The 27,027-nt window shown below is 50.7% G+C and overlaps 2 protein-coding genes across 2 annotated transcripts in view; both read right to left on the minus strand.

The window, feature by feature from the left end:
• Positions 1 to 46: 46 nt before the first annotated feature.
• FBL (fibrillarin) lies at positions 47 to 11,027 on the minus strand. Its single transcript, XM_045987517.1, is given in 10 exon segments — positions 47 to 183; positions 293 to 438; positions 1,415 to 1,527; positions 2,517 to 2,649; positions 3,713 to 3,883; positions 4,861 to 4,955; positions 5,044 to 5,145; positions 5,245 to 5,305; positions 5,307 to 5,407; positions 10,939 to 11,027. Coding segments are annotated over 10 exon segments (957 nt in total). The 5' UTR covers positions 10,949 to 11,027; the 3' UTR covers positions 47 to 158.
• A 4,437-nt stretch (positions 11,028 to 15,464) lies between these two features.
• The window catches only part of LOC123930710 (Fc gamma binding protein), a 42,375-nt gene continuing 30,812 nt past the window's right edge, over positions 15,465 to 27,027 (minus strand). Inside the window, 6 exon segments of the mRNA XM_045986935.1 lie at positions 15,465 to 15,640; positions 15,765 to 16,032; positions 19,188 to 19,571; positions 24,129 to 24,328; positions 25,344 to 25,917; positions 26,157 to 26,728. Coding sequence (XP_045842891.1) covers positions 15,802 to 16,032; positions 19,188 to 19,571; positions 24,129 to 24,328; positions 25,344 to 25,917; positions 26,157 to 26,728 — 1,961 coding nt within the window. The 3' untranslated portion in view covers positions 15,465 to 15,640; positions 15,765 to 15,801.

The raw sequence follows: 27,027 nt of genomic DNA on the forward strand, positions 1-27,027 counted from the left end.
TTGAACTCACGACCGCGGTATCAAGACCTGCGCTGAGATCAAGAGGTCCACGCTTAAGCGACTGAGCCACCCAGGTGCGCCTGGATGAGTCTTTTAATAGAAAAACACATGTGAAACATTAGCAACACAATCTCTTGGCAATCCAGATGGCCGGGGGTTCAGTTCTTCACCTTGGGAGGTGGCCTGTGAGAGGAAGGAGAGAGGCGATTCAGAGTTTGTCATCATCTGGGGCACTCCTACCAAGTGCTGACCTGCAGGGCTCTGTCTGCGCGGGCTGCCTGCCCCTGCTCACCTGTACACACCCACCACCACGGCGTGGTCTCTCTCATATGGCTCTAAGGTCAGCTGCTCCTGGGGCTTCATGTTCTCCTGCTGCATCTTCTTCACTTCAGAGGCAAACACAGCCTCAGCAGAGGCTGTGGAGTCAATGCAGTTGGCCTACAGAAGACAGAATTTAAGTTCGCAGCAAGGCTTTGGGCTGTTTTCCCTTTTTTTGTGCTCTCTAAACCAGCAGTATTTGTTTTCATTGGACACTCTGTGAAACTCAGGTTTTGGAAATGTAGGGAAGACTTCGTTAAAGTTTTCCAATTTGGTTTGGACTTCACACAGAGACCTATTTAAATTTAAAGTCAGTGTTTTAATTTTACAACCAGGTTTTTTTGTTTTTTATCTCTTACTTCCTCTTCTTTAACAATAGTAGTAATGCTGAGAATACTAAAACAAATGTAGCAAAAGACTAACAAATGGTGAATCTGGCTGAAAATCCCTATTTCAAAATAAAACATTTTTCACAATGCATCTAGCATTCACCTAAAGTTTATTTTAGGGGCGCCTAGGTGGCTCAGTTGGTTAAGCGTCTGCCTTTAGCTCAGGCCATGATTGCAGGGTCTTGGGATAGAGCATGGCATCTGCCTCCCTGCTAGCAAGGGAGCCTGCTTCTCCCTCTCCCTCTCCTGCTTGTGCTCTCTCTGCCTCAAATAAATCTTAAAAATAAATAAATACATAAGATTTCATACCAGGCTCTATTCTAAACACTACATATATATTGATAAATTTAATCCTTATATCAACACTAAAAGAGATACGACTAATCTCTCTACTTGACATGTGAAGAAACAGGCAGGCACACAGACTAGGTAACTTGCTCAGAGTTATAGTGCAAGTTGGAATTCAAACTCAAATGGTCAACTCCACAATCATGCACTTGACCATTCTTTGCCTATTTAAACCAAAAGCCTTTTAGTTTTGTAGACATTTTCCATCATGTGCTATTTGACTAGGGGTGGGGGGGCAGGGATAGAGTCTGGGAACAGACTGGATTAGGAGGATGGAGGGCCCCTTGTTTTTGAGTAGCTGCTTGGTAATTACAAGGAAAATACTACCATCCCATCTTAGACTCCCCCAAGCCCCGCACCTTAATAGAAATCACGAAGTGTCCTCCGTTACGAAGGAAAGTGTGGGCATTCAGGGCTACGATCCGGGTCTGGTCTGGCTGGGCCACGTCGGCAAAGATCACATCCACCATCGCTAAGGAGAAAGAAGTGACAGTTACAAGCTGGATCCATCCCACCTTCCCAGCTCCTCCCATGAGGGCCCATCACCAGCAGGTTCCTGCCAGAGTCTTCCTGCTTCCAGTCTCCCTTCACACCACCGATCCCCCTACCTTCCACTGTGCTCCCAGGATGGGTCCAAAACCCAATCACACTATCCACTCACTCCTCTTGTAAACCATGATTGCCACCTACTCTGTGGCCAGCCCTGGGCCAGATGTGGGGGACACAGAGACAAGTCAGACCCGGACCCTGCCCTTGAGACGCTCCCAGGTCTGTGGTGGGGGGGGAGGGGAGACAGACATGTCATCAAAAAGGCAAGAAAAGGTGAGCACTTACAGGCAAAAGTGTCTGCGGGACTGTCAAAAGTGACATACTTTGCAGGACAAAGGGTATGGTATGAATGCATGGGGGGAAAAATGACTCAAAACCAGAAGAATGCGAAGTATTATTTTTAAGCCAATGTGACTTAATAAAACCACCAAAAACATGGTATAATGAAAACTGATTTTTTTAAACTGGGGAAAGTGGACAAAAAATTGCTCGTATTGGTTACCTCTGAGGGTGGTTTATAAGGAATTCCGGTTTTACATTATGCTTCCAATTTTTTTTTAAACACAGTAATAGTCACAATGGGTCCCTCTGGGCCAGACCACACTCAGTTTATGCTTTCTGGGTTATGATTGCCTCAGGTGATGAGGAGGAGGACTCTGAAAGGGGCTGTTATACGTAAGCCAGGGGCAGCATACCAAGTACCATATTTTAGAGGGAGGCGGGACATATGAGGGTGCCTGACACCCAAGCTCTACAACCCCACCCAGGTCCCCTCACCCTCTTCATTCCAACAGACTCAGAAGGCCTGCTCATCCACTCTGATTCCATTCCAATCAGGGCTCTGGCCACCTCTTCCAGGAACCCTGGCCTGGCCTAGGCTACACAAGCTGAGCCGATCCCCAGAGCCCTCACCAATGAGCATGCGGTACTTGTGCGGGTGCCGAGCGTCCTCGATAACAGGAATAATGTTGGTCCTCTTCTTGGCCAAGTTAATGAGGTCACGGCCAGAGCGGTGGGAGAACTCGACCGCATAGACTAGACCGTCCTAAAATAAATCAAATAATAAAAACACTGATCCCAGGGGCACCTGGGTGGCTCAGTTGTTAAGCGTCTGCCTTCAGCTCAGGTCATGATCCCAGGGTCCTGGGATTGAGCCCTGCCATCGGGCTCCCTGCTCAGTGGGAAGCCTGCTTCTCCCTCTCCCACTCCCCCTGCCTGTGTGCTGTCTCTTGCTGTCTCTCTCTGTGTCAAATAAATAAATAAAATCTTTAAAATCAAACAAAGCAACAAAACAAAACCAAACCAAAAAACACCGATCCCAGTTCTTACATGGGACACCTACTTTTGGGCATGAACACTACATGTAGCATCCCTTCAAGTTCCCGAATCAAAACCCTGCCGTTTGACAGCTGTTGTTGCCAAGGGTTATTCGGTCCCTCTTGACTTGATCTGAGAGCCCAGCCAATACAGGCCTCAAAACGAGGAAGCCAGGGCACAGCAATGAAGTCCTAACAGCTTACAATGGGCCAGGCACTGCTCTAAGTACTTTACTGGAATTCACTCCTTTAGCTTCAAGGCAACCTGATATTCCAGAGGGTAAACTAAGGCTCAGAGAGTTTCCGTAACTTGCCGAAGGCCACCTCACTGTTAAATGCCCACATCAGAGCCTGGGGTTTTTAACCACTAAATGACACAGCCTACAGTCATGCGGAGGAGCAGGGGGTCCTGAAGTGAGCTGCACCGGGGTCCTCTAACCGGGGAGCCTGCGCAGTGACACAGAAATGCAGGCCCAGAAACTGACATCTGTTCTTTTAAGAGAAACCAGAAGACCAGACTTGAGGGCATACATTTTGAAAGAGGGCAACCAAATCCAACCGTCTCCACCCTGCGCCCCTCTAACTGCACTTACTCCACACCCATGTCCCTTCCCTCCAGACCAGGAACTCAGGAGTGAGACTTAAATGAGGCTTTGGAGACCGGATGCTAGGAGCTGCTCTTTCTCCCACAGGTGCTCTCCAGGAAGGGCCTAGCCTCAAGCCACACCTCTCCCTCCCTTCCACGTTACCACTTGCCTTTACTCACCCCTCCTTCTCCCCCCATCCACTCACCGGGCCTACAATGTCAGAGACGTGGGAGACAGTGGTGCCTGATGCAGCCCCAAGGTAGAGCACCTTGGCCCCTGGCTTGATATGGATCTGGTCCACGCCGCCCAGGATTGCTGCTGCCAGCTTGGAGCGGAAGGGGTTCCAGGCACGGTACTCGATTTTGTCATCTCCCTCCTAGGCCGGGAGAGGTGGGGATGGAAGTCAGTGCCAGGCTTTTCTGCTAGACCTCAGACCTCACTGCCCTTCGCCCCAGGGCCCTGGGCGCTTGTTCATTGTTCAAGAGATAAACACAGGCACACATCAGTGTCCGTGACAGCCGCAGGGCCTGCCCTCTCATGGAGGTTATCGACTCAGGTAGAAGGAGGCAGGGACAGACCATAAACAGAGAGGCGAAAGATCACATCCGTTAACAGCAAGACCTGTGCTTCATTCACCAAACATTCGCTGCGCCAGCAGACTGGGGGCCAGACCCTGTGCCGGGCACTAGGGAGACACACTGAATGAGACCAAGACCCCTGTCCTCAAGGAGTAAGTATACACCGAACTAACACACACATATGGTACAGTAGTCAGGGACAGCTGCTAGGGCAAAGATCAAATCAGGAAAGAGGAAATGAAGTAGGGGGAATGGGCTGAGGAACAGCGGAAGACGAGCCAGGGTGGCCAGCGAAGAGCCCAGAAGGAGGCATCTGCAGTAGACCCGAAGGAGCTGCGGGCCAAGCCACTTATCTGGGGAAGCGCATTCGAGGCAGTAGGAAAGGCAGCAGAAGGCCCCGACCAAGAGTGTGCCTGGCCATAAAGAAAATGACACGAGAGAACAGGGCGGAGGGTGGGCAGTGAGGGCTGCTTTTGACAGACCGGGTGGTGTAAGGTGGCCTTGTGAGAAAGGGAACCACCCACATTCACACAGCTGGGAGAGCCATACTCCAGGCAGAGGGAGGAGAGAGGAGGAGCTGTCCGTATGGTCAGAGGGGAGAGAGGGGGAGCTGGAATTTGCAGGTCTTCTGGGCCACACTGAGGACCCAGGACCCACAGAAGCGGGGATCTGACTTCTGGTTTGAGATGCTCCCCCTGGCTGGCACGTGTAAGACGTGGTGGGGGCAGGGAGAACAGACCGTTGGCCACCCTGTCAGCAGGGGCCCTGCTCTCACCGCAATAGAGACTCTCTTCTCTCCATATACTGATTCTCCAGGAACCAGATTCTTGGTGACAAGGGCATCTTCCTTTCCTCGACAAATGAAGACACCTAAGCGAGGAAAACAGCACAAGGTGAAGACCCCGGGCCGCACCCCACCGCACCCCACCTTTGGCAGCTCCCGGCCCGCCTCACTCACCTTCATGCCGATGAGGCTCCACCATCACATTCTTCCCCGACTGGTTTCCTCTTTTTCCTCCCCGACCGCGACCCCGGTTGCCACCAGACTGGAAACCTCCACCTGCAAGGCAGGGAGGCCGTGAGAGAGGGAGATCCCATGATCTCTTCCCGTCCCGTGCCCCGAGCCCAGGCAAAGCCCTCCTCATCGTGTGTCACTTACCACCTCGTCCTCCTCCTCCTCCTCCTCCTCCTCCTCGGCCTCGGCCCCTAAAGCCGCCACCCCCGACCTCTGCCTCCGCCAAAGCCTCCTCGGCCTCCACCACGACCACCGCGGTCACCGAAGCCCCCTCGGCCACCGAAGCCGCCCCCACGGGGGCTGAAACCTGTAATGGCAACAGAAAGAGGAATCAGAGCGCGATGAGGCTGGAGAAGTTACGTCTTACGATTCCACCGGGAGGGAATACGCCCGACAGCAGAAAAATCAGGGGCCAACCCAGAGGTTCCACCGGCAGATAAAACTGAGGAATATTCATCGTCAACAATCACGAGGATCTACAGTTACAAGCAACAGGTAAATAAATCTTAAAGAGTCCTAAGGTAAGTGAAAAAGCAAGTTGAAGAAACACATCCAACATAGTATCTCTTATAAAGTTCAGCAACAACTAAAATGAAATAATGTCATGCTGTAACCCACAAGCCACACCTCCCACCCCACCACCCCACCCCGGCCATCCCCAGGCAAAAGGATGATAATGTAAAACTCAAAATAGTGGGGATTCGGGTAGGGGCGGAACACCTAGGTACAGGGAGGTTACTGTCCAAGTTCTGCTTTTGTGGGTCAGAGAGCAAATCTGCAGAATCCACTCTATTTTCAGTGTTAGCGTGAAGCAGCTCATTGTGGCAGCAGGGGCCCCCAGACCCTGGCAACATTTCCACGCCCTCCCACTCCCTGAACTTGGGTCTGGAAGGGCGGTGGGCACGATGTCTTTCCTGCTACCCGATCTCCCTGCGCACAAACCTGCAGAAGTCTCTCCCACCTCAGGGAGAAAAAAAATGAGAAAAAAAAATTGAATTGTCCTTTATGGGTGAGTGACAATGTATAAGCAATTTAGGGCTTATCAACAGGACTGAAAGTTGAAGGGAAAAGATTCAGGGAGACTTGATTTTCATCACCTCAGGTCAGAGCAAACCCGTCCACTTCACCGAGCCCGTAACAATGGCGGAAGCAGATGGAATTCTGGTGCTAATAGACTCCAGCTCCAAGCTCCCAAGCTCCCAAGCTCCACCGTATGTTTGGCAAATCCCATGAGTTATAAGATAATAGTGTGAATGAACACTGATGATGCTTTAAAATGATCTCACTTGATGTCAACTATTCAACAGTAAACTTGCCAGAGTTTTTGTAAAGATGCATTACTATGTTCACACGCTAGGAAAGCTTCATGTATCATAATGTCGTTAAAAATGAAAACACAGGAATGCCGGGATGGCTCAGTCGGTTAGGGTAAGCGGCCGTCTTCAGCTCAGGTCATGATCTCAGGGTCCTCTCAGGAGAGCCCTGCATCGGGCTCCTTGCTTTGAAGGCTAGGAGAGGGAGTCTGCTTCTCCCTCTGCTCTCAGTACCCCACCTCCCACTCCTGCGCACTCTGTCTCAAATAAATAAAATCTTCAAAAAAAACTTTTTTAAAAGATGAAAATGAAAACGTTTTTATCATTATTACTAATTTAAGCGTTAAAAGTTGAGTCTGGGTACTCCTAAAGAGTTGGCCTACCTTTACTCCCTATCGCCCTCTAGAGTCTCCTGTCCACATGGCAGCTAGGGATTGACCTTTCCCAAACCACGAAATCGGATCTCTTCATCCCCCTGCCTAAATCCCTTCAGTGGTTTTCTGTCACGTTGAAAAATTCCTTTCTCTGGCTTCCAAAGACCAAAATCAGTGACTCTCACCTTTGGCTAATCTCTGGAATGGACAGATCCTGTTTAGGTGTCTGGTGTAGGGGCCTAAGCATAGGGCTTTTTAAAGTTCCCCAGGTGATTTTATTTTTTATTTTTAAAAAGATTTTATTTATTTGACGGAGATCACAAGTAGGCAGACAGGCAGGCAGAGGGAGAGGAGGAAGCAGACTGCCCGCTGAGTAGGGAGCCTGATGCGGGGCTCGATTCCAGGACCCCAGGACCATGACCCGAGCTGAAGGCAGAAACTTTAACCTACTGAGCCACCCAGGTGCCCCTCCCCAGGTGATTTTAAATGTGCAGCCCACAGAAAAACCACCACCACCGAGCTCTGGCTCCCACTGACTTTTGTGACCTCTCTCTTTCTATGCGGGGCTTTTGTGCTCTTCCTCCTCAAACTCCCTCTCCAGCTTCTAAACTTTTATTTTTATTTATTTATTTTATTTTAATTAATTAATTACTATTATTTTTAAAAGATTTTATTTATTTATTTGTCAGAGAGAGAGGGAGAGCGCACGAGCAGGCAGAGTGGCAAGCAGAGGCAGAGAGAAGCAGGCTCCCTGCTGAGAAAGAGCCCGATTCGGGACTCGATCCTAGGTTCCTAGGATCATGACCTGAGCTGAAGGCAGTAGCTTAACCGACTGAGCCACCCAGGCATCCCAAAACCTTTTTATACCTGCTGTTCCCACTGCCTGGGTCCTGGAGACATTTGCTAGGCTTACCCATTTGCTCACTGCGCTCTGATCTCCGATGAAACGTTCCTTCCAGAAGGGCCTTTGGGCTGCCTACCTTTACCCAGCTTTCTTATTTTTCCTATCAGTCATCACACATGGCACTCTTTATTACTGCCTGACTCCTGCAGCAGAATCAAGGCCCCAAGGGACCGGGATCTTTTAATTGTTCTGATCATACTGCATCCCCAGAAACATGCACGACGCTTGGCACCAAGCGGCTCAATAAACACTCAGTGAGCTCTCTGCCGATGACTCCTACACCCCTGCGTCTGCCTCAGGGGGAAAAAGCATCCTCTCTGTTCAGGAAGCAGGTGATGACATGGTGACCAGAACCCTGGTCCCCTCCCCTCAAGTAGTTCACGTGTCCCATACAGGGCAATGGCGCTGCCACTCCCGACCCTACAGAGTAGGGACGGTTCATGGGAATCCTGCAAAACTTCAACTGTAAGACAGAGATATGGTGATAACACAGCACCCACCACACGGAGCTGCAAAGAATAAACGACTTAATACGCACAAAGCACTTCCCTCAACACAGCGCCTGGCACACAGTCTGCGTAGGAGTATTCAAATGAAGGGAGGGAGAGTCCCCCTGCCCTCCCTCTTAGGGAGACTCCACTGGGCCCGAGACTCTACTCTCAGGCCAGGCCTGTGGAACAGAGACCAGAGAAGTGTGGCCACGGCAGGGCGCATGGGGGCACGGGTGCCAACTCTCAGGCCCAGATACTCAAAATGTATCTTAATTTGTTTCAGGTCCAGGGGAGCTTACAAAAATGTACTAAAAGCACCCACTCCTCAGGGAAACGACACATTCGCACACGCTTTTCCAGGAGTTTTAGGAGGAGGTTCCTTGATTTAAACCCTGCTCTCCTCCCACAATCTTCCCCAGCTCAGAAAACAGACACTCCATCCTTCAGGTTACACATGCCCAAGCCCCGAGGGCTCCTCGACCCCTCTTTTATACCCACATACAAGCTTCTGGCTCTATCTTCAAAATACATTTCCAAACTGGGACAATGTATCAGGCGGATCCACTACAACCATCCTGGTCCAAGGCTGTCACCTCCCAGGTCACAGCAACAAGCTTCCCACTGATGCGCCCGCTTCCACTTCTGCTCCCATGACGTCCTTTACACACACACAAGCCAGAAGGATCCTTCTAAATGCATCCATCAGACTGCATCACATCCCTGCTCAAAATCTCCCCAAGGCTTCTTCTCTCAACCAGACTCAAATCCTTTGTAAAGAGCTGACTCCTTTTTTTTTTTTTTAAGATTTTATTTATTTATTTCACAGAGACCACAAGTAGGCAGAGAGGCAGGCAGAGGTTGGGGGCGGGGGGAGCAGGCTCCCCGCTAAGCAGAGAGCCCAATGCGGGGCTCGATCCCAGGACCCTGAGATCATGCCCTGAGCTGAAGGCAGAGGCTTAACCCACTGAGACACCCAGGTGCCCCCGTGAAGAGCTGACTCTTAACTTCTGCAACTTTATAGCCTAACACAATGAGGGAAGGGTTAGGAGGAAGGTGTCTCCTCCATTCCTGGGGGGAATCAGATTATAGGGTGCCTGACTGCATGCCAGTGTCTGACGAGAGAGACACAGTCCAGCACCCCCCCCCCCCCCACACCATTTCATCAGATCTCCAAATGCTGAAGAGAAAGGGAGTTTCACAGGGGATACAAGGATCCACAAACCCAGCTGCCCCCTCCACCAGATGACCCCATCTCTCCACACATGGAGGGAAAAGATTAAGGGAAAACAAAGATCTGCACTAGGAAACAGACCTTCTGGGTCACAGTGGGAAGATTTCCTCAAACTCTAGCGGAGCAAGTTGCGGGGAGGGGCACAGCCTGACTTAGAAAGACCTGAGATACCACGGAGAAAGACCCTAGTTTTGCTCTTTTTAAGAAGAACAATAAAGGGGCACCTGCCCCAGAGTCCTGGGATCAAGCCCCAAATCGGGCTCCTTGCTCGGCGGGGAGCCTGCTTCCCCCCACCCCTCGCCTGCCTTTCTGTCTACTTGCGATCTCTCTCTGTCAAAATAAATAAATTAAAAATCTTAAAAAAAAAAAAAAGAACGATAAAGCTAACAATTAGAGACAACACTATGTGTCAAGCCTTGAGCTATTTTCCCCCCAGCTTTATTAAGATCTGACATATGGCATCGTGTAAGGCTACTGTGTACAACCCGTTGATTTATACACTTAAATATTGCAAAAGATTACCACGATATGCTATTTTTTAACACGATCTTGCTAAAATTATAACCGGAAACCATTTTACTGATAAGAAAACTGAGACTCAGAGAGGTAAAGCCACTTGCCCAAGGTCACACCGTAGCTTAAGAAACAAAGCTAGCACTGAAATTTATGAACTAAGACCTTCCTACTGTCAAAGCCTGGACTGTCATCAATCTTGCACCAGGGAGGTGGGGTGGGTTCATGAGAACCTCGGGGAAAATCAAATGAATAAAATCACTCATGTCCTGTGACTATTTCCCCCTCCACCCCCCACACCAAGCTAAGCCTATCGGGTTTGGTAAGGTTCATCTCACCCGAGTTGAGAATCACGATCACTCAAACCTCAGAGACCCGCCTCTCGGGAGAGTAGAGAGCGGGAAAGTGGGACAGAGAAGGCTACACACTGTCAAAGCAGGAGTCCTCATTCACTTGGGCCCTCTCTGAGAAGCTGGCCCGGGACCCAAGGGGATGGATGGTCGTTGCGGCGGGGACACAGGAAGCAAATGGGAGTTCTCCCCGACCCCAATTCGAGACTCTCCACCTGTGAACCAAGACATTAACCCCAAATCCTACGGCCTGAGATCCAAGCCCCCAGATGCCTGAATCCAGACTCTGGGTCAGCACTCCCGACTGCTACCCCCGGCCCGACAACCAAGACCCCTAATGACGGCCTCAGTGAGATGAATCCTAGTTCAGGAACACCCTCTCCCCCATTTCAAGCCCAATACGCTCGACTCACGACTGTAACCTCCAAAGCCAGTCACACACCTCCAGACCAGGAACCCGAACCCCAAGCTCGGCGATCATCACAGGGCGGAAGCAATACCCCCTAGCCACAGGAGACCGGAACCAGGACCCCGACCCCACAAGACACCGGAGCCCTTGCCCCTAAGCCAAGGCCCCGCCCCTCCGACTCCGGTCTGGCGCTTCGATTCCCGCCAGCCCCAGTCCCTGACCCCTGACCCTGGACCCCAACCCCGGCCTGCACCTGGCTTCATGGCGAGAGCTCAGCTCCCCGGCTCAGGACTCTGGAGCGACTCAGACTACACGAGTCTGGTGCTTTCGCACGTGGAAAGGAGCGCACGCGCGGCGGCGTACGGCGCGTGACGCATCTTCGCAACCCCGCCCCTCGGAGCCCCGGCTGCGTCGGAGGCCGGTGGTGCGCGCTGTGGGCGGGGCTTGGTACACCTCCCACGGCACCGCCCCCCTCCGCCGCTTTGGGGCGGTCTTTACGCGCTCATTCTGCGGGCGCTGCGGTGATCGCGCTCCTCTTCGCAGTTGTGAGTCTTCGGGTAATCAGAGCTCACCAGCAGGCCTTCGCTCCACTTGTGCCCTCTGCTCGTCTTCTCTATTTCTTTTCCTTCTTTCTCTTTCTTCCTTTCTGCTTTCCCTCTTTCTCTCTTCCTTCCTTCCTTCCTCCCTCCTTCCCTTCCTCCCTTCCTTTTTTCTTTTTCTTCCTTCCTTTCTTTTTTATTTTATTTATTTTTTTTAAGATTGTATGTATTTACTTTCAAGCAGGGGGAGCGGCAGAGGAAATGGAAGAAGCAGGCTCTTGGCTGAGCAGGGAGCCCCGATGTGGGGCTCAGTCCCAGAGCCCTGGGATTATAACCTGAGCCACCCAGGCATCTCATCTCTTCTCTATTTATAATTAACTACCTAAGCCCCCTCTATACTGGAAAACTTGCCCTGACCCATTCCCCCACTAAGAACAGGAAGACTCTGGGCTTGATAAACATTTATGCACCGGGTGCCCTATGCATTGAGAATACAGCAATGAACACATCCAAATCCCCACCCTTCTGGAGTTCATCTTCTAGTGGGAGAAACAGATACCAACCAAGATATTATAATGAAGGCAATAAAGGTGCTTTGGAGAAATAACAGCAGGGAAAGAAGAGAGGACTGTTAGAGGAGGGGTGACATTTCTTCACTAGTGGTCAAGGAATGTATCAGGTGACTTGAGCAAGGAGCTAAAAGAGGTGAGAAGTGAGGTATGCCCCTATCTGGGGGAAGAGAGTTCTAGGTAGCAAGGATTGTATGTGCAAAGGGCCTGGGGCAGGGAGGGTATGGAGGGTTGGAGAAGCAGTGAAAGGTGTGGTTGGGGCAGAGTGGAAGGAGACGAGAGCAGGGAAAACTGTGGGGCCTTGTGTGCCACGGGGAGGACTTTGGGTCTTACTCTGAGTGATCTGAAGCTATGGAAGGTTCTTGAACAGAGAAGGGCTGTGATCTGACATGGGAGCACTCTGCATTTGGGAAACAGTGTGGGAGTTGCCCTGAAAGCAGGAAGACCAAGGGGGAGACTGCTGTGGTGGATCAGGTAGCAGACAAGGAAGGACAGCATCAGGGTGCGGACAGGGCAAAGAGGGAGGAGTGAGTGGATTCTGCATAAGTATTGGGAATTTGTGACTTGTAATTTTATAATATTAATATTTATCCTCATATTCATTCCACAAAGCAAAACAAGTGCTACTATGTGAAATTACTAAAAACCTCCAGGAGAATGAACTGGTCTGTCCCATTCATTGCTCTATCGCCCAGTACCGAGAACAAGGCCTGGCCCAGAGTGAGTGCTTCACTTGGTTGTTCTCTCTCAATCTCTCTCTCTCTCTCTCACACATACACACACACACTGGCCAAGAATTTTCAAGATTATAATTTTATTCATTTTAAAACTTTTTTTTTGAAATACGACATGCTTACAGAAACGTGCATGCAACTGTGCAGTTTTATGAGTTATCACAAAGGGGGGAACCCATGTCACTGCCACCCAAGCCCACAAAGAAGGCATTACCAGTACTCCTAAAGCCCCCTTGTGACCCTTCTCTTAAGTCTCTCTCACTATGTACCCTGTTCTCACCTTGCTTTCTTCACTTCATAACATATCCTGGAGATCAGTACTGTACAGTGTATACAAATATACCTTATTTTACCTTCATCTGCAGAGTTGTCCAACATGTAAGATCAACCAGTCCCCTACTAATAGACATCTGGATTGTCTTTTTTGTTGTTGTTGCAGGTTTGTTGTGAAGCTTAGAAATATTATATATGAATAACCTGACATATTGAATCATTCAACATATGTACATTTCTTTTTCTGTCAATTGCCTGGGTATATCCTCATTTTTTTTTCTAATTGGACTGTTACCTTTTTCTTATTGATTTGAAGGAGCACTTTTCATATTGTGGATATAATCCTTTACTACGTATGTTGCAAATCTTTCCTCCAGGTTAATCATTGGTCATTTACTCATTCAATAAATATGTACTGAGCATCTACTATGTGCTAGTTTCTGGGAATAAAGTGGTGAATGTGGGGTCCCTGGGTGGCTGAGTGGGTTAAAGCCTCTGCCTTCGGCTCAGGTCATGATCCCAGGGTCCTGGGATCGAGTCCCGCATCAGGCTCTCTGCTCAGCGGGAGCCTGCTTCCTCCTCTCTCTCTCTGCCTGCCTCTCTCCCTTTTTGTGATCTCTGTCTGTCATATAAATAAATAAAACCTTTAAAGTGGTGAATGAGACAGATGTAGTCTCTACCTCTGAGTTACTTCTAATTGGGCAGAAATTCAAATAAAAGTAATTTTGAAGTGTAGTAAATGCTACGAAGGAAAGAAGCAAGCAGGCAAGCGTCGGGGACAGAGGGTAACAGAGGGAATCCACTTTAAGTGAGGTGGCTGTGGAAGGCCTCTCTAAGGTAGTAACATATACGCTGACATTTGAGGGATAAGAAGCAGCTAGTCATGTGCCAAGTGCAAAGAAGTGAAATGGGAAAATTTTGCACGTTCGGTACATTGAAAGAGCAGGTTCCCAAATCATCATTGGCAAGGCGGCAAATGGAGATGAGTCAGAAGAGGTGGACAGGGGCCTTCTAGGAAAAGGTGAAGAATTTGATTTTATTCTAAGAGAAATTTATAGCTAACGGTCCCCCTTATATGTTAACAAGAGTCATAGAGTAGTGGTGAGAATGGATTGCCAAGGGGAAGAGCAGATAGGAGGCTGTTGGCATTGTCAGCATGAATGCGGGCGATGGTTGCACCAGGTGCGCTTAAGAAAGTGCGTATGCTTTGATACAACCCAACAGGGTGTGTTGATGGACTGAGGTGGGGGACAGGAAGGGAAGAATCAAGAATGATCCCTGTTTGCTGACTGCTACGGCTGAGTGGAGGCAGTGCTATTCACTGAGGTGGGGAAGGCCACCGTGGGAAGGGTGGGCGACGCGCTTGGAAAGGAAGAGGGATTTTAAATTTTGGCTCGTGGATAGGACTGACACATTAAATCCCCACTCCAGCTCCATGAGGTGGGTACTTTCGTGAACTCTGCTTTAAATATGATTTGGGGCACCTGGGTGGCTCAGTTGGTTAAGCGTCTGACCCTTGGTTTTGGCTCAGGTCATGGTCTCAGGGTCTTGCGATGGGGGACATGCGAGGGTCATGCTCGGTGCACAGTGGGGAGCCTGCTTGAGAGTCTCTCCCTTTCCCTTTCCCTCTCTCTCTGCCCCTTCCTCTGCCCACACACTCTCTCTAAAATAGAGATGGTGTTGAGTGACTGAATCCCTTCAGAATTCTTTTTTTTTTTAAGATTTTATTTATTTATATGACAGACAGAGATCACAAGTAGGCAGAGAGGAAGGCAGAGAGAGAGGAAGGGAAGCAGGCTTCCCACTGAGCAGAGAGCCTGATGCGGGGCTCGATCCCAGGACCCTGAGATCATGACCTGAGCTGAAGGCAGAGTCTTTAACCCACTGAGCCACCCAGGTGCCCCCCCCCTTCAGAATTCTTATGTTGGAACATAATCCCCGATGTGATGGTATTTGGAGGTGGGGCCTTTGAGAGGTGATTGGGTCGTGAGGGTGGAGCCCTCGTGGATGAGATTAGTGCCTTTATAAAAGAGGCCCCAAAGGGCTCCTTTGCCCCTCTGCCCTGTGAGGACACATGAGAAGAGAGCCAGCTATGAACCAGGGAGAGGGCTCTCGCCAGACACTGAGTCTGCTGGTGCCTTGACCTTGGACTTCCCAGTCTCTGGAAAGGTGAGAAATAAATGTTTGCTCTTTATAAGGCATCCTTTCTGTGGTATTTTGTTTTAGCAGCTGCACAGACTAAAACATATGAGGAAACTGAGTGACAGAGAAATTAACTTGTTGGACTATAAATGATAAAGCTGGAATCTATTCACCCCTCTTTCTATTTTTGACTCCTTCCCTCCATCCAATTGTTCATCTTCTCATCTACTCTTTTAATTATCCATGTCCCTATCTTCCCATTTCTCCACCCCCCATCTGCCCATCCATGTATCCTTCCTCCCTCCCTCCCTTTCTCCTCCCTTCTACCCACCCATAATCCGTCCATCCATCCATCCATCCACCCATCCATCCATCCATTCATCCATCCATCCATCCATCCATCCATCCATCCATCCATCCATCCATCTTTTCACCCCCCAAATTTATCTTGCCAGCCATCTGGCAGCTGCTGTGCAAGAAGGAAAGTCGGGGAGGAGGAGGCATGAGACAGACACACTGGCATGCAGCTTAGCCTGAGATATTTATTCAGTGCTCTTGCAGTTGGCCTTGGTGACTCATCAGAGGGATACAACAGTGTAGGGGCACACATGGACACTGTGCACCCCCCAATTATTGCAGTCTCCAGGAGGTTCAGGCCCTGAAGTCCTCATTCCCAGTAGATGACTGATCAGCTGTCACTGTAAGAGACAGACTCTTAGCATTTCCTCTTGCAGAATTAGCACTTACCCCGACTGCCCACTTCCCATGAGGACCCAGGTGCCCCTGCCCCAAGTAGCCTGGCTTCCATGCTATACCCCTCACCATGGGGAGAAGTCCTGTGTTCTCCAGATGTCCGTTGTCATTTTCCAGAGTCACTCTCATCATTGGTCTGGTCTCCGTCAAAGTTTCCGCAGACCCCACACAGCTTCCCAGCATGGGCTTCACTGACCATCACAGCCAGCTTCCCTTTGAGGTCAAGCCATACCTGGACCCCTGCCTTCTGGTTAACGCTCACGGAGCCATCGGGATTCTTATGTATGGACACAGATGCTGATAACTCAGCTGGGAGGGACACATGGATACCATTCACCTGGTGGTGGAAGGGGAAACACAGGTGAGACTAGAGCCACTAAAGAACTGGAAGGTTACCAGGAAGGAGCCTCCAAGCAGGAAAACAAGTTAAAGGAGCAAAAGCAGAAACACAGGCACCAAAGGAGACAAAGACATGGATAGAGGCATGGTATGGACAGATGCATACATAAGCTAGCTGGAGATTTGGACAGATGGTTAAAAGGACAGACAGTTGACAGAGAGGTGGGTCAATGGATGAGTAAGGATGCAAAAAACATTCAAGGGCAGTTGGGGTGGTGAGGAGCACTTTGTACCAGACAGATAAACACACAATCCAACCCCCCAGCATCATCCTTTCTGGTTCTCTTTTTAAAAACAAAAACAAAAACAAAAAACACTTGTATGTGTCCTGTAAGTTACTGGTTCCCTAACAAAAGCAACTTCATGCTTTATTTTCTCAATGCTGATGTCTGAAGACAAGTAATGATCTAGAAAGTATCATAATCCTGTGAGAAAATTACAGTTTCTCTGTCATAAGCTGTGGACTCAGTAACCTTGGGAACTGTATGAGATTTTTCCTTTAAATAACTGTTGTTTGTTTTCATTGATGAGTTAATCCTTCTAGAGCTAGACTCCCTAGAGAAACTTCTTTGAATTAAAGTTCTTTTTTAATAAATGATTTCTGTCTGTTCCTCTGTTGATTGGAAAGATAGGTAGATATTGCCTGGATAGATGGATGTATGGATGGATGGATTGGTGGGTGGATGGTGGTTGGTTGGATGAGTGGATGGGTGGTGTACAGACTGGTGGGTGGATGGGTGATGGGTGGGTGGGTGCATGGATTGATGGATGGACAGATGGATGGATGGACTTGTAGGTGGACGGATGGATGGATGATGGATGGGTGGATGAGGGGATGGATGCATGGATGGGTGGATGGATGGATGATAGAGGGATGGACTGGTAGGTGGACAGATGGATGGATGATGGATGATGGGTGGGTAGATGAGGGGATGGGTGGGTGTATGGACTGGTGGGTGAATGGATGATGGGTGAGTGGACAGAAGGAAAGAAGGAAGGGAAGGAGGGAAATGGGAGGGAGGGAGAAAGGGGAAACGTGAAACAGAGGTAGAAGAACAGATGGCTGGAAGAAGGGAGAGAAAGAGATGTAGCGAAGGATAGCTGGAGGGGTGGATGCAGAGTTTCACCAGGCTTTAAGCTTTGGTCTGAATCATGGTCACTCAGTGCATGGTCTGTTGTAGACAGAACAGGGCTGAATGTATTTACAAAAACAACCTTTTCCTGGGAATCCTCTTGGGTGGCCAGGCCCCATTCTGGGTACTGGGGACAAAGTGATGACCATGATGGATGGGACCACTGCCCACCTAAGGATTATATTCTAGTGATGGAGAAAGGCAAGAAACACGAACAAATAATGGATGACTACAGAGAGCGAGAAGTGTTTTGAAGGAAATCAAAGGCCCCGATAGCATGGAGACCGGGATAGAGAGGAGGAGCTTCTGTAGGTGGTCAGGAAAGGCCTTTCTGGAGAAGCAGTGCTGGAACTGAGATCTGGAGGACGAGAAGGTGTCAACTCAGCCTGCCTGGGTGAAGAGCCTTGCAGCAGTAGGAACAGCACATGTGAAGGCCTGAAGCGGGAACAAGCTTGGTTTGCTGAAAGGTCGGCCTGGCCTATCATTAGCATAGCTAACGAGGGATGGAGTTACCGGAAACAGGGTTGGGGGCCAGCAGGAGTCAGATCACACAAAACCTTGTATGTAGGCCAATGAAGGGAGGTGGCTTGAGTTTGGAATGTTGCTCTAGGAAGCCACCGTAGAGTTTTCCATCTGATCTGATTCCCATTTCTCGAACATCTGTCTGCTCCGTAAAGAACTGTTTCTCTCGGTAGAAGGGCAAGGGGGAGGTCGAGAGTAGGGGTCTGTTAACCTGAATTATGGATCAAGGAGATGGCTTGAGAAAAGGAATGACTGGCCCAGATTATCGGAAGGAGAGAACGCAAACCTCCCTGCTTCCAGCAAGGCTGAGTCTTGGCCCATCTCCAAGCACTGGCGGGGGTTTGCAGACCATCCACTGAGGGCTGTGTCTGTGGAGCATCAGCTGTCTCTCTCCACTGAACCTAGAAGACCCCAGTGGATGTCTCTGCAATCAGTAAAAGGTCACAGAACTAGGGACATGCTCATCTGGGAACTTTAGTGTAGCTTGACATCCATGTTTGGGTCTGAGGCTCTCCCGTGTGGACTATGAATAATTGGAACATAAGTCAGCATCAGACCTCAGTTTGGCCAGATTCTCTCTGAGAAATCTGGAACGGGGGTGGCAAGAACCATGGGGTTTGGCAAACATAAATGTACGTGAGAGGAAGTCAAGGGGCAGAAGGGAGGGGGCACCAGGGCTGGAACAGACTCGTGGAGGCAGACAATGACAGGCTGAGGGAGGCCCGAAGAGCGAGCTGAGGGACAGGTGAGGGAAGGATTGGTCCTGGCATCATCAGAGTCCAGGAGAAGTTCCTATTGAACACTGCACTTGGACATAATCAAGACCCCTTGTTACCCCTAGGACCTTGTTCCCACCAACGTGGTGGGGAACAGAGCCCCATGTTGGTGGGTTCAAAGCCTTGATCTCTCCCAGGCACTCTGAATGCTTTGAATGAATGATTTCACCTTCTTGGGCCCTAGTTTGTCCTCTGTGTACAATGGAGATAATGGTCCCTGTCCTTGTGGGGAACCACAGAGAATGAAACTGATTTGGTGAATGGCAAGTCCAAAAGATAGAGGTACAAATCCAGATAATACCACTAGGGCACCTGGATCTAGCCACGCCTGAGGCTCTACCCCTGGATTTTCTAGTTCTAGGGGTCAAGAAATTCCTTTTTGCTCAAGGCAACCTGATTCGGATTTCTGCTGCTTACAACCAATAGAGTTTCGATTAATGCTATGATCAAAACGACTGATTGACTTGAGTGTGTTTTCTCTCCTCAAGAACTCAACCAGAACAGACTAAGTTCAAAATACTGAGACAAATACCAATCCAGAGACTGAACTACAGAGATCTGGATAAAGAAAACACAAGGCAGACGGGCAGCCAGGATTGTAGGCACATGGCAGCAGGAAGGACAAAAGTCCAGGGGAGACGTGCCCCCGTGTCCAGGCTTACCCACACTCCGTTCTCTGAGCTCAGAGTCACCAGCCCATCCTTGAAGAAGATGTGAACCTGGTTCACAGGTTCAACTTTGCCTTGGCAGGCCTGGACCACAGCCACCACGCGGAACCAGGGGATGGTGTCTGGTAGCCCTGGGCAGCGGGAAGACAGCTCGTAGATGCCCTGGGAGCGGAAAGCTCTGCGGGACCCATCGAAGGTGGTGAGGCTGGTATCCAGAGAGAGGGAACAGAGACCCTGGGAGGCCCAGCAGTTCCGGGCCCCAGCCTGGACCTCACAGACACGGTCTGGCTCACAGTTGGATGCCTCACAAGTCAGGCCGGTGCTTGGGGAGCAGGAACAGCGCTGGTGGCAGTCTGAGCTCAGCAGTGAGGAGTTCACCTGTGCATAGAGAGAGGGGCCAGGTGGCCGGGGTGCGGCGGATGGCGCCCATGGCCGCAATCTCCCAGACTCTCTGCAACCATACAGGGTGACTTGGCAGCAACTTCCACTGAGCCATGGCGTTTACTTCCCCTTCCCCCAGGAATCTGGGTTCACTTTAGCGCTACGCTTTGGTTGTTAAAAGGCAAGAGAAGTAATGTTGCCCCAGGTTCAAGGTTGGACCTCATGAAACCTCACAGCTTTCTTTCTCTTTCTTTCCCTTCCTTCCTCCCTTCCTCTCTCTCTCTTGGGACCCTGGCCATAAGAACAAGCGTGGGCTAGTCTGCTGGAGGATCAGACCTCATGGAAGAGAGACAACAATCCCAGCTGCCACCACTGTACGTCAGCCAGCCCTCAGTGGACCCACCGCAGGGCTAGAGATGTATGATGAGCTCCAGAACAGCGGAGGAAGCAGTCCAGCCTGAACAGCGAACTCCCAGAATCATGAACTCAGCAAGTAGTTGTTTTAGGCCACTATGTTTTGGGGTAATTTGTCAACCAGTAAAAGCCAAATGATACCAGGTAGGACAGAGAGCCTGGATTCCTGACACCGACAGCCCAGGACACAGGGCCCTGGGAACCCAACTCAAGCAAATAACTTTTTTTCTCCTACCTGACCGGCTCCTCACTTTTCCCTGCGTTTTCAAGTTCGTCCTCACCTCCCAGGTCATCTCCCAAATCCGTAACTGTTCCTTTGCTCAGTGCGCAGCCCTTAGACCTTTTCCTTCTCTTTCTGGGTTCACTACCTGGTGATCTCATCAAATCTCAACAAAACTAAAAGCAGTGTCTGATCCTCATGTAGACTCTGGCCCAGGAGGGGCGGGTAATTGTCGTAGAGGACATCACTGGGACCACTGATAAAATTCAGACGGAGTCTTTATATAGTATTGGGTCAGTGTTCACTTCCTGATTTTGAAACTAATCACATCATAATCATGTAAATGAATTTCCTTGTTCTTAGGAAAGCCAAGCCAGAGTACTAGGGGGTAAAGGAGCACTATGTCAGCATCACTCTCAAATGGTTCAGAAAACATGTTCATCTACCCTTATACAAAAGGAAGATAGACCAAGCATAAGTGGGTACCGGGGGGGCTCAGTCAGTTCAGCATCTGCCTTTGACTCAGGTCATGATCTCAGGGTCCTGGGATTGAGCCCCGCATCGGGTTCCCTGCTCAGTGGGGATGCTCCTTCTCCGCCTTCCTCCGCCCCTCCAATTCGCTCATTTTCTCTCTCCCTCTCTCTCTCTCAAATAAATAAATAAAATCTTAAAAAAAAAAAGCAAATATGCCAAAAGGTCAACAAGAACCCAAAGGAAAGGTATACAGGAGTTCTTCATATGATTCTTGCAAGTTTCCTTAAGTTTGAATTCTTTAAAAAAAGAAGCCTGAATAGAGAACCCAGAAATGAACCCTCAGCTCTGTGGTCAACTAATCTTCGACAAAGCAGGAAAGAATGTCCAGTGGAAAAATGACAGTCTCTTCAAAAAACGGTGTTGGGAAAATTGTGCAGCGTCATGTAGAAGAATGAAACTGGACCATTTCCTTCTACCACACACAAAAATAGACTCAAAATGGATGAAAGACCTTAGTGTGAGACAGGAATTCATCCAAATCCTAGAGAAGAACACAGGCAGCAAACTCTTCGACTTCAGCCGCAGCAACTTCTTGCTAAACATGTCTCCAAAGCCAAGGGAGACATAGGTAAAAATGATCTATTGGGACTTAAAGACAAAAAGCTTGTGCAGAGGGGTGCCTGGGTGGCTCAGTGGGTTGGGGCCTCTGCCTTCAGCTCGGGTCATGATCCCAGGGTCCTGGGATCGAGCCCCGCATCGGGCTCTCTGCAAAGAGGCGAGCCTGCTTCCCCCTCTCTCCCTGCCTGCCTCTCTGCCTACTTGTGATCTCTGTCAAATAAATAAATAAAATCTTTAAAAAAAAAAAAAGCTTGGGCAGAGCAAAGGAAACAGTCAACAAAACCAAAAGACAACCAACAGAATGGGAGAAGATATTTGCAAATGACATATCAGATAAAGGGCTAATATACAAAATCTATAAAGAACTTATCAAACTCAACATCCAAAGAAAAAAAAATCCAATCAAGAAATGGGCAGAACACATGAACAGACATTTCTACAAAGAAGACATCCAGATGGCCAACAGACACATGAAAAAGTGCTCCACATCACTTGCCATCAGGGAAATACAAATCAAAACTACAGTGAGATACCACCTCACACCAGTCAGAATGGCTAAAATCAACAAGTCAGGAAACGACAGATGTTGGTGAGGATGTGGAAAAAGGGGAACCCTCCTACACTGTTGGTGGGAATGCAAGCTGGTACAGCCACTCTGGAAAACAGTATGGAGGTTCCTCAAAAAGTATGAAAATAGAGCTACCCTACGACCCAGCAATCGCACTACTGGGTATTTACCCTAAAGATACAAATATAAGTGATCCTAAGGGGCATGTGCACCCGAATGTTTATAGCAGCAATGTCCACAATAGCCAAACTATGAAAAGAACCTAGATGTCCATCAACAGATGGATGGATAAAGAAGATGTGGGGTGTGTGTGTGTGTGTGTGTGTGTGCGTGCACACACAGACACACACAGACAGTATGGAATACTACACAGCCATCAAAAAGGAAATCTTGCCATTTGTAATGGCATTGATGAAACTAGAGGATATTATGCTGTGAAATAAGTCAACCAGAGAAAGACAATTATCATATGATCTCACTGATATATGGAATTTAAGAAATAAGGCAGAAGATCATAGGGGGAGAGGAAAAAATAAAACAAGAGAAAACCAGAGAGGGAGACAAACCATAAGAGACTCTTAATCTTAGGAAAAAACTGAGGGCTGTTGGAGGGGAGGTTGCTGGGAAGATGGGGTACTTGGATGACGGACACTGGGGAGGGTATGTGTTGTAAAAGCACTGGGTATTACGTAAGACTGATCAATCACAGACCTGTATCCCCAAAACAAATAATATGTTATATGTTAATTATAAAAATATAAAAATAAAAGTCTGAAAACACTAAAAGAAATGAATGAATAGAACAAAAGAGCTAAATACCATCTCTATATGGGTGGGCCCCCTCATCTGTATCTCCAGCCCAGACTTCTCTGGGTGAATGTTAGACTCATAAATCCAAGAAACCTTCTAGCACAGGCTGACTGGTCAGGGCTGGGAACGGGGAAGCACTGCAGTAACACCTAAACCAGCCTAGGGGATCAGGGAGGGCTTCCTGTAGGTGGTGACACCGAGAGGAAGGAGAGTTTGGCATTTCCTCCCCCAGAAGTCTTGCACTTTCTGGCCTTCTGGCCTACCTTTCTGCCATTAATAAAATGATGGGGATAAATGAGGATGGGATGTGGTCGTTCATCTTTCCTTTATTTGATAAATATGATAAGGAAGTAGAATGCCTAGTTGTTCAGAGGGTGGGTCTGGACTGCTAGGGTGTAAATCCCACCATCAGCACTTGCTAAGGGACAGTCCTGGGCTGACCCTAAGTCTTAGGGACCCTAAGTCCCTAAGAAGGTCCTGGCCCTTCTCCTTGTTGCAACAGTGCCCATCTCATAGGAGTGTTATGATCACTAAATAAAGTAACACCTGTAACAAACTTGGGGCATCACAAGAGCGCAGAAAACATCCAGGACAAAAATAAATCCAATTCACTTTCAGCTTCCATCAGGAGACGACTGCCAACTTGCCCACCTTCTGTGCTGTTGCAAATTGTCAGTATTCTTACGCTATGATGGAGGCAGAAGGTGAGGCCCGGGGCCCAGTGGGAGCCCTTCAGGCGCAATGGCACCTGATTGTCAAACACCTCTGGTGTCAGGATGACGATTAACCCCATGAAGAAAATGAGGCTCCGAGAGAGGACTGGAGGAAGCCGAATAATGGGCCCCCAAATATGTCAGGCCCCGATTCCTGGAACCTGTCCATGTTACCTTATACAGAAAAAGGGTGTTTGTAGATGTGATGAATTAAGGATCTGGAGATGGGGAGCCCGTCCTGGACTATCTGGGTGGGACTTAAATGCAATCACACGTATCCTTAGAAGAGGGAGGCACGTGGAGATTTTACGACACATACACACACAGGAGGAAGGGAAATGTGACACAGAAGAAAAAATTGGAGGTGGCCACAGCCAAGGAATGCCTCAGCCATCAAAACCTGGGGCGGGAGCTGGGGAGGAAGCCATTCTCCGCCAGAGCCTCTGAAGGGTGCCATCCTGCGCACACCTTGATTTTTGCCCCAGTGACCTGATTTCCAATGCTGGGCTTCAGAATTCTGGGAGAACAGATTTCTCTGGTTCGTGAGGCCACCAGATTTAAGGTTGTTTGTCTCAGCAGCCTCAGGAAACTCATACCGGGACTTTACCTGCACCGAGTCACTGAGCTGGGAAATGGAGGTGGCTCCTCTGTCCCCAACCTTGAGGGGGTCGGCACAGAAGCCCCGAGTCTCCCTTGAGCCCTTCCACCCTCCGTGCTTGCCGCCAGCCCGCCCTCACCGGCAAGTAGTGGCCATTGTGGGCGCAGCCACAGTTCTGTATGGGGACGCAGGTGCCATGTGAGAGCAGGAAGCGGTCGTCACACTCGCAGCCCTCAAAGCAGCGGCTGGTGCAGCCCGTGAGGCCGGACAGAGCTGCGCAGGAGCCCTGGCAGGAGCGCGTGCAGGTGGAGTAGTGACTGTGGGCAGGGCACTGCAGTGCTGTACAGGAAGAGGCAGGGTGGGTCAGGCTTGGGGGCGGGCGAGGCCCCCTGCCCCCACCCCAGCACTGTCTGTGGCGTCCCTGCAAACCAGGATCTCCGTTGGCAGTGCTGGGGATGCCGGCTGCCAAGACAGCCTCGGGCCCTGCCCTGTGGAGTTCATGTCAGTGGGAGCAATAGTGACAGCCCAGCATGCTCAGGGCTGCACTGGGGAAGCAGAGGCAGAGGGGTCCCGAGCTAGGATGGGGCAAACACAGGGAGTTGCAAGGACCCAGGGCAAGCCTCTAGGGTGAGGCACTAGGGTCTGGCTGAGCAACTGGCCAATGGCATGGCTACTGGGAGATGTGGACTGGGGTCAGGGAATGGGAGGATGAGGTTTGGGGTAAAATGCTGATGTCACATGGGAACACAGCAGGTGTGAGAGACCCTAAAGACACCCAGGGGAAAGTGTCCAGGAAGCTGCTGGACCCCTAAGACTGGCAGTCAGGAGATTGGTTGGGGCTGAAGAGAGACAATGTCCACTGTCAGCACTGAGGACAAATCGAGGGCTACAGGGGTGGGTAATGGCTCTGGACATGGGTGCTGTCCTGAGAAGGATGAGCAAGACACGGCCCTACCCTGGGAGTCTGAAGGAAACATACCCCTAACTAGGGGTACTGAGAGGTACAGTCCTGGGCTGGGGATCAGAGGGGATATGGTCCCATCCCGGGGCTCCAGACTCAGGCTTTATCATGTGAGCTGCGGACCTGCCTGACCAGCCCTCCAGGGTCCCCACAGAAAGGGTTCAGGATGAACCCTGGGGAAGAACTGTGTCTGTGATTTCAGGACTGGGGGTCCCTGAAGTCTGAGAAGGGCCCATCGGGGGGAAGGAGGGAGGCCAGCAGGAGTGCTGTGGGCGAAGCTGGGGGGAGCCTTCCGGAGGGAGGGACTGCTCTTGAGACACAGGACAGGAGTAGGTCAGGGGGGTGTCCCTGAGCCCGGTCTGGAGTCTTCCGAGGGGCCCCCCAGACACTCACGGCAGAAGCTGTCTGTCCTCCACGTCTTCACGGTCCCACCGACCGCCTGGCATTCCGCCGTGTAGGCCTCCAGGCTGCGGCAGAGGAAGGTGGTGTTGCCTTTGTGGAAACACAGGTCGTACACGCACTGGCGGAAGTACTCAGAGGGGTTCAGCAGTGCGTGGCAGCCCGCGAAAGGGCCCTGGGGGTCCCGGATCTGACCACAGGCCTGGTTGCTCTCATATGGTGCCGTCTCCTCGGCCAAGCACACGGGGCAGCCGCTGGGGCCACAGCCCTCGCCACAGCCCTGGGAGGAGCTGGGTGCCCGCCACCCGGCTCCAAAGGCATCCACGCTGGGGGCCTCGGCGCCGTTAGGCAAGACAAGGTCGTCGGTCCAGTTGCTGTTGAAGTTCCCGCAGAGGCCACAGACCCGGCCATGGAAGGGGCTGGGGATGGATATGAGGACGTGGGCATTGCCATCAAAGAGAAGCCGCAGTGCTTTGGTCGTCTGCAAAATCACATTCCGGCCCTCGGCGGTCACCCGCACGCGACCCACAGCCACAGGCAGGGCCACAGCCTCTTCGTCCACGGTGACCTGGATGGAAAGGTCAGGGAGGTCAAGGACTCACAGAACCACGGGTGGAATGGTCCCCTCAGACTCCTGGGGTGGAGCCATGTCCCTCGCAGGCCCTTTGTGGTGGGACCATGTCCCCTTCAGAACGTCAGATCTCGGTCCCCCTCACTTGCCTTGGGGCGGGGTCATAGCCCCCTCAGAACCGTCAGGGTGGGCCCCTGTCTTGCTCAGATCCCCAGGGCAAGGCCATGTCCACTTACCTTTGGCCCCCGAGCCAGTCTCACAACCTGGTCGGCCACAGTCACCACCAGCTGTTGGACATTGCCGGTCGCATCCTTCTCGAGCACAATGCTGAAGTCCTCATCCTCAGGCTGTGGGTGGCAGACTTTAGCCAAGATGTAGGAGCAGGAGCCATGCAGGTCATAGACACGGCCGTCAAGGGTAATGTAGTGGAGGCCCCCATTGACCACGCAGCGGCCACAGCCTGTAGGGTGGCAGGCCTGGACACCGTCCTCTACCCGGCACTCCTCGTAGGGCCTGCAGGCCGGGCCCTCCTGGCAAGTGACTTGGCCACCTGGCCCACACTCACAGCGCCGCTCACACTCAGGGCCTGGGTAGAAGGACTCGCCCAGCGGGTAGTAGCGGCCCTCGTGGAGGCATCCGCACTGGCCCACAGGCACGCAGGTGTCACCGCTGAGCACGAAGCCGGCATCACAGACGCAGCCCTCACGGCAGCTCTGCACGCAGCCCTCGGGCGCGGAGAGGCTCGGGCAGCTCACGGGGCAGGAGTCGCCGCAGAGCTTGTAGTGGCTGTTGGCAGGGCACTGCAGGGCTGTGGGGAGCAAGAGGGGATGAGCCAGACAGCGGCAAGGGAGGGGCACAGGGGAGACGCAGAGTGGGACAACCTGCCCAGGTGAGTCTGAGTGGGGTGTGGGGCCACATGTATCTTGTGTGTCTGGTGGGAATCCACCTGGTCTACCTGGCTTGTGGCTGTCTGACCCGGGGCCTCTGACGGAGTCTCTCCGACAAGGTTGGTGTCAGCGTGACTCTGACCAGGGGTGTCTGATTGCATGAAGCTAACAGGATACGGTGGACCAAGGCAATGTGTCTGAGGGGAACTGCCCTGGATGA

This window comes from Meles meles, chromosome 19 (genome assembly GCF_922984935.1).
Source record: "Meles meles chromosome 19, mMelMel3.1 paternal haplotype, whole genome shotgun sequence".
NCBI lineage: Eukaryota > Metazoa > Chordata > Mammalia > Carnivora > Mustelidae > Meles > Meles meles.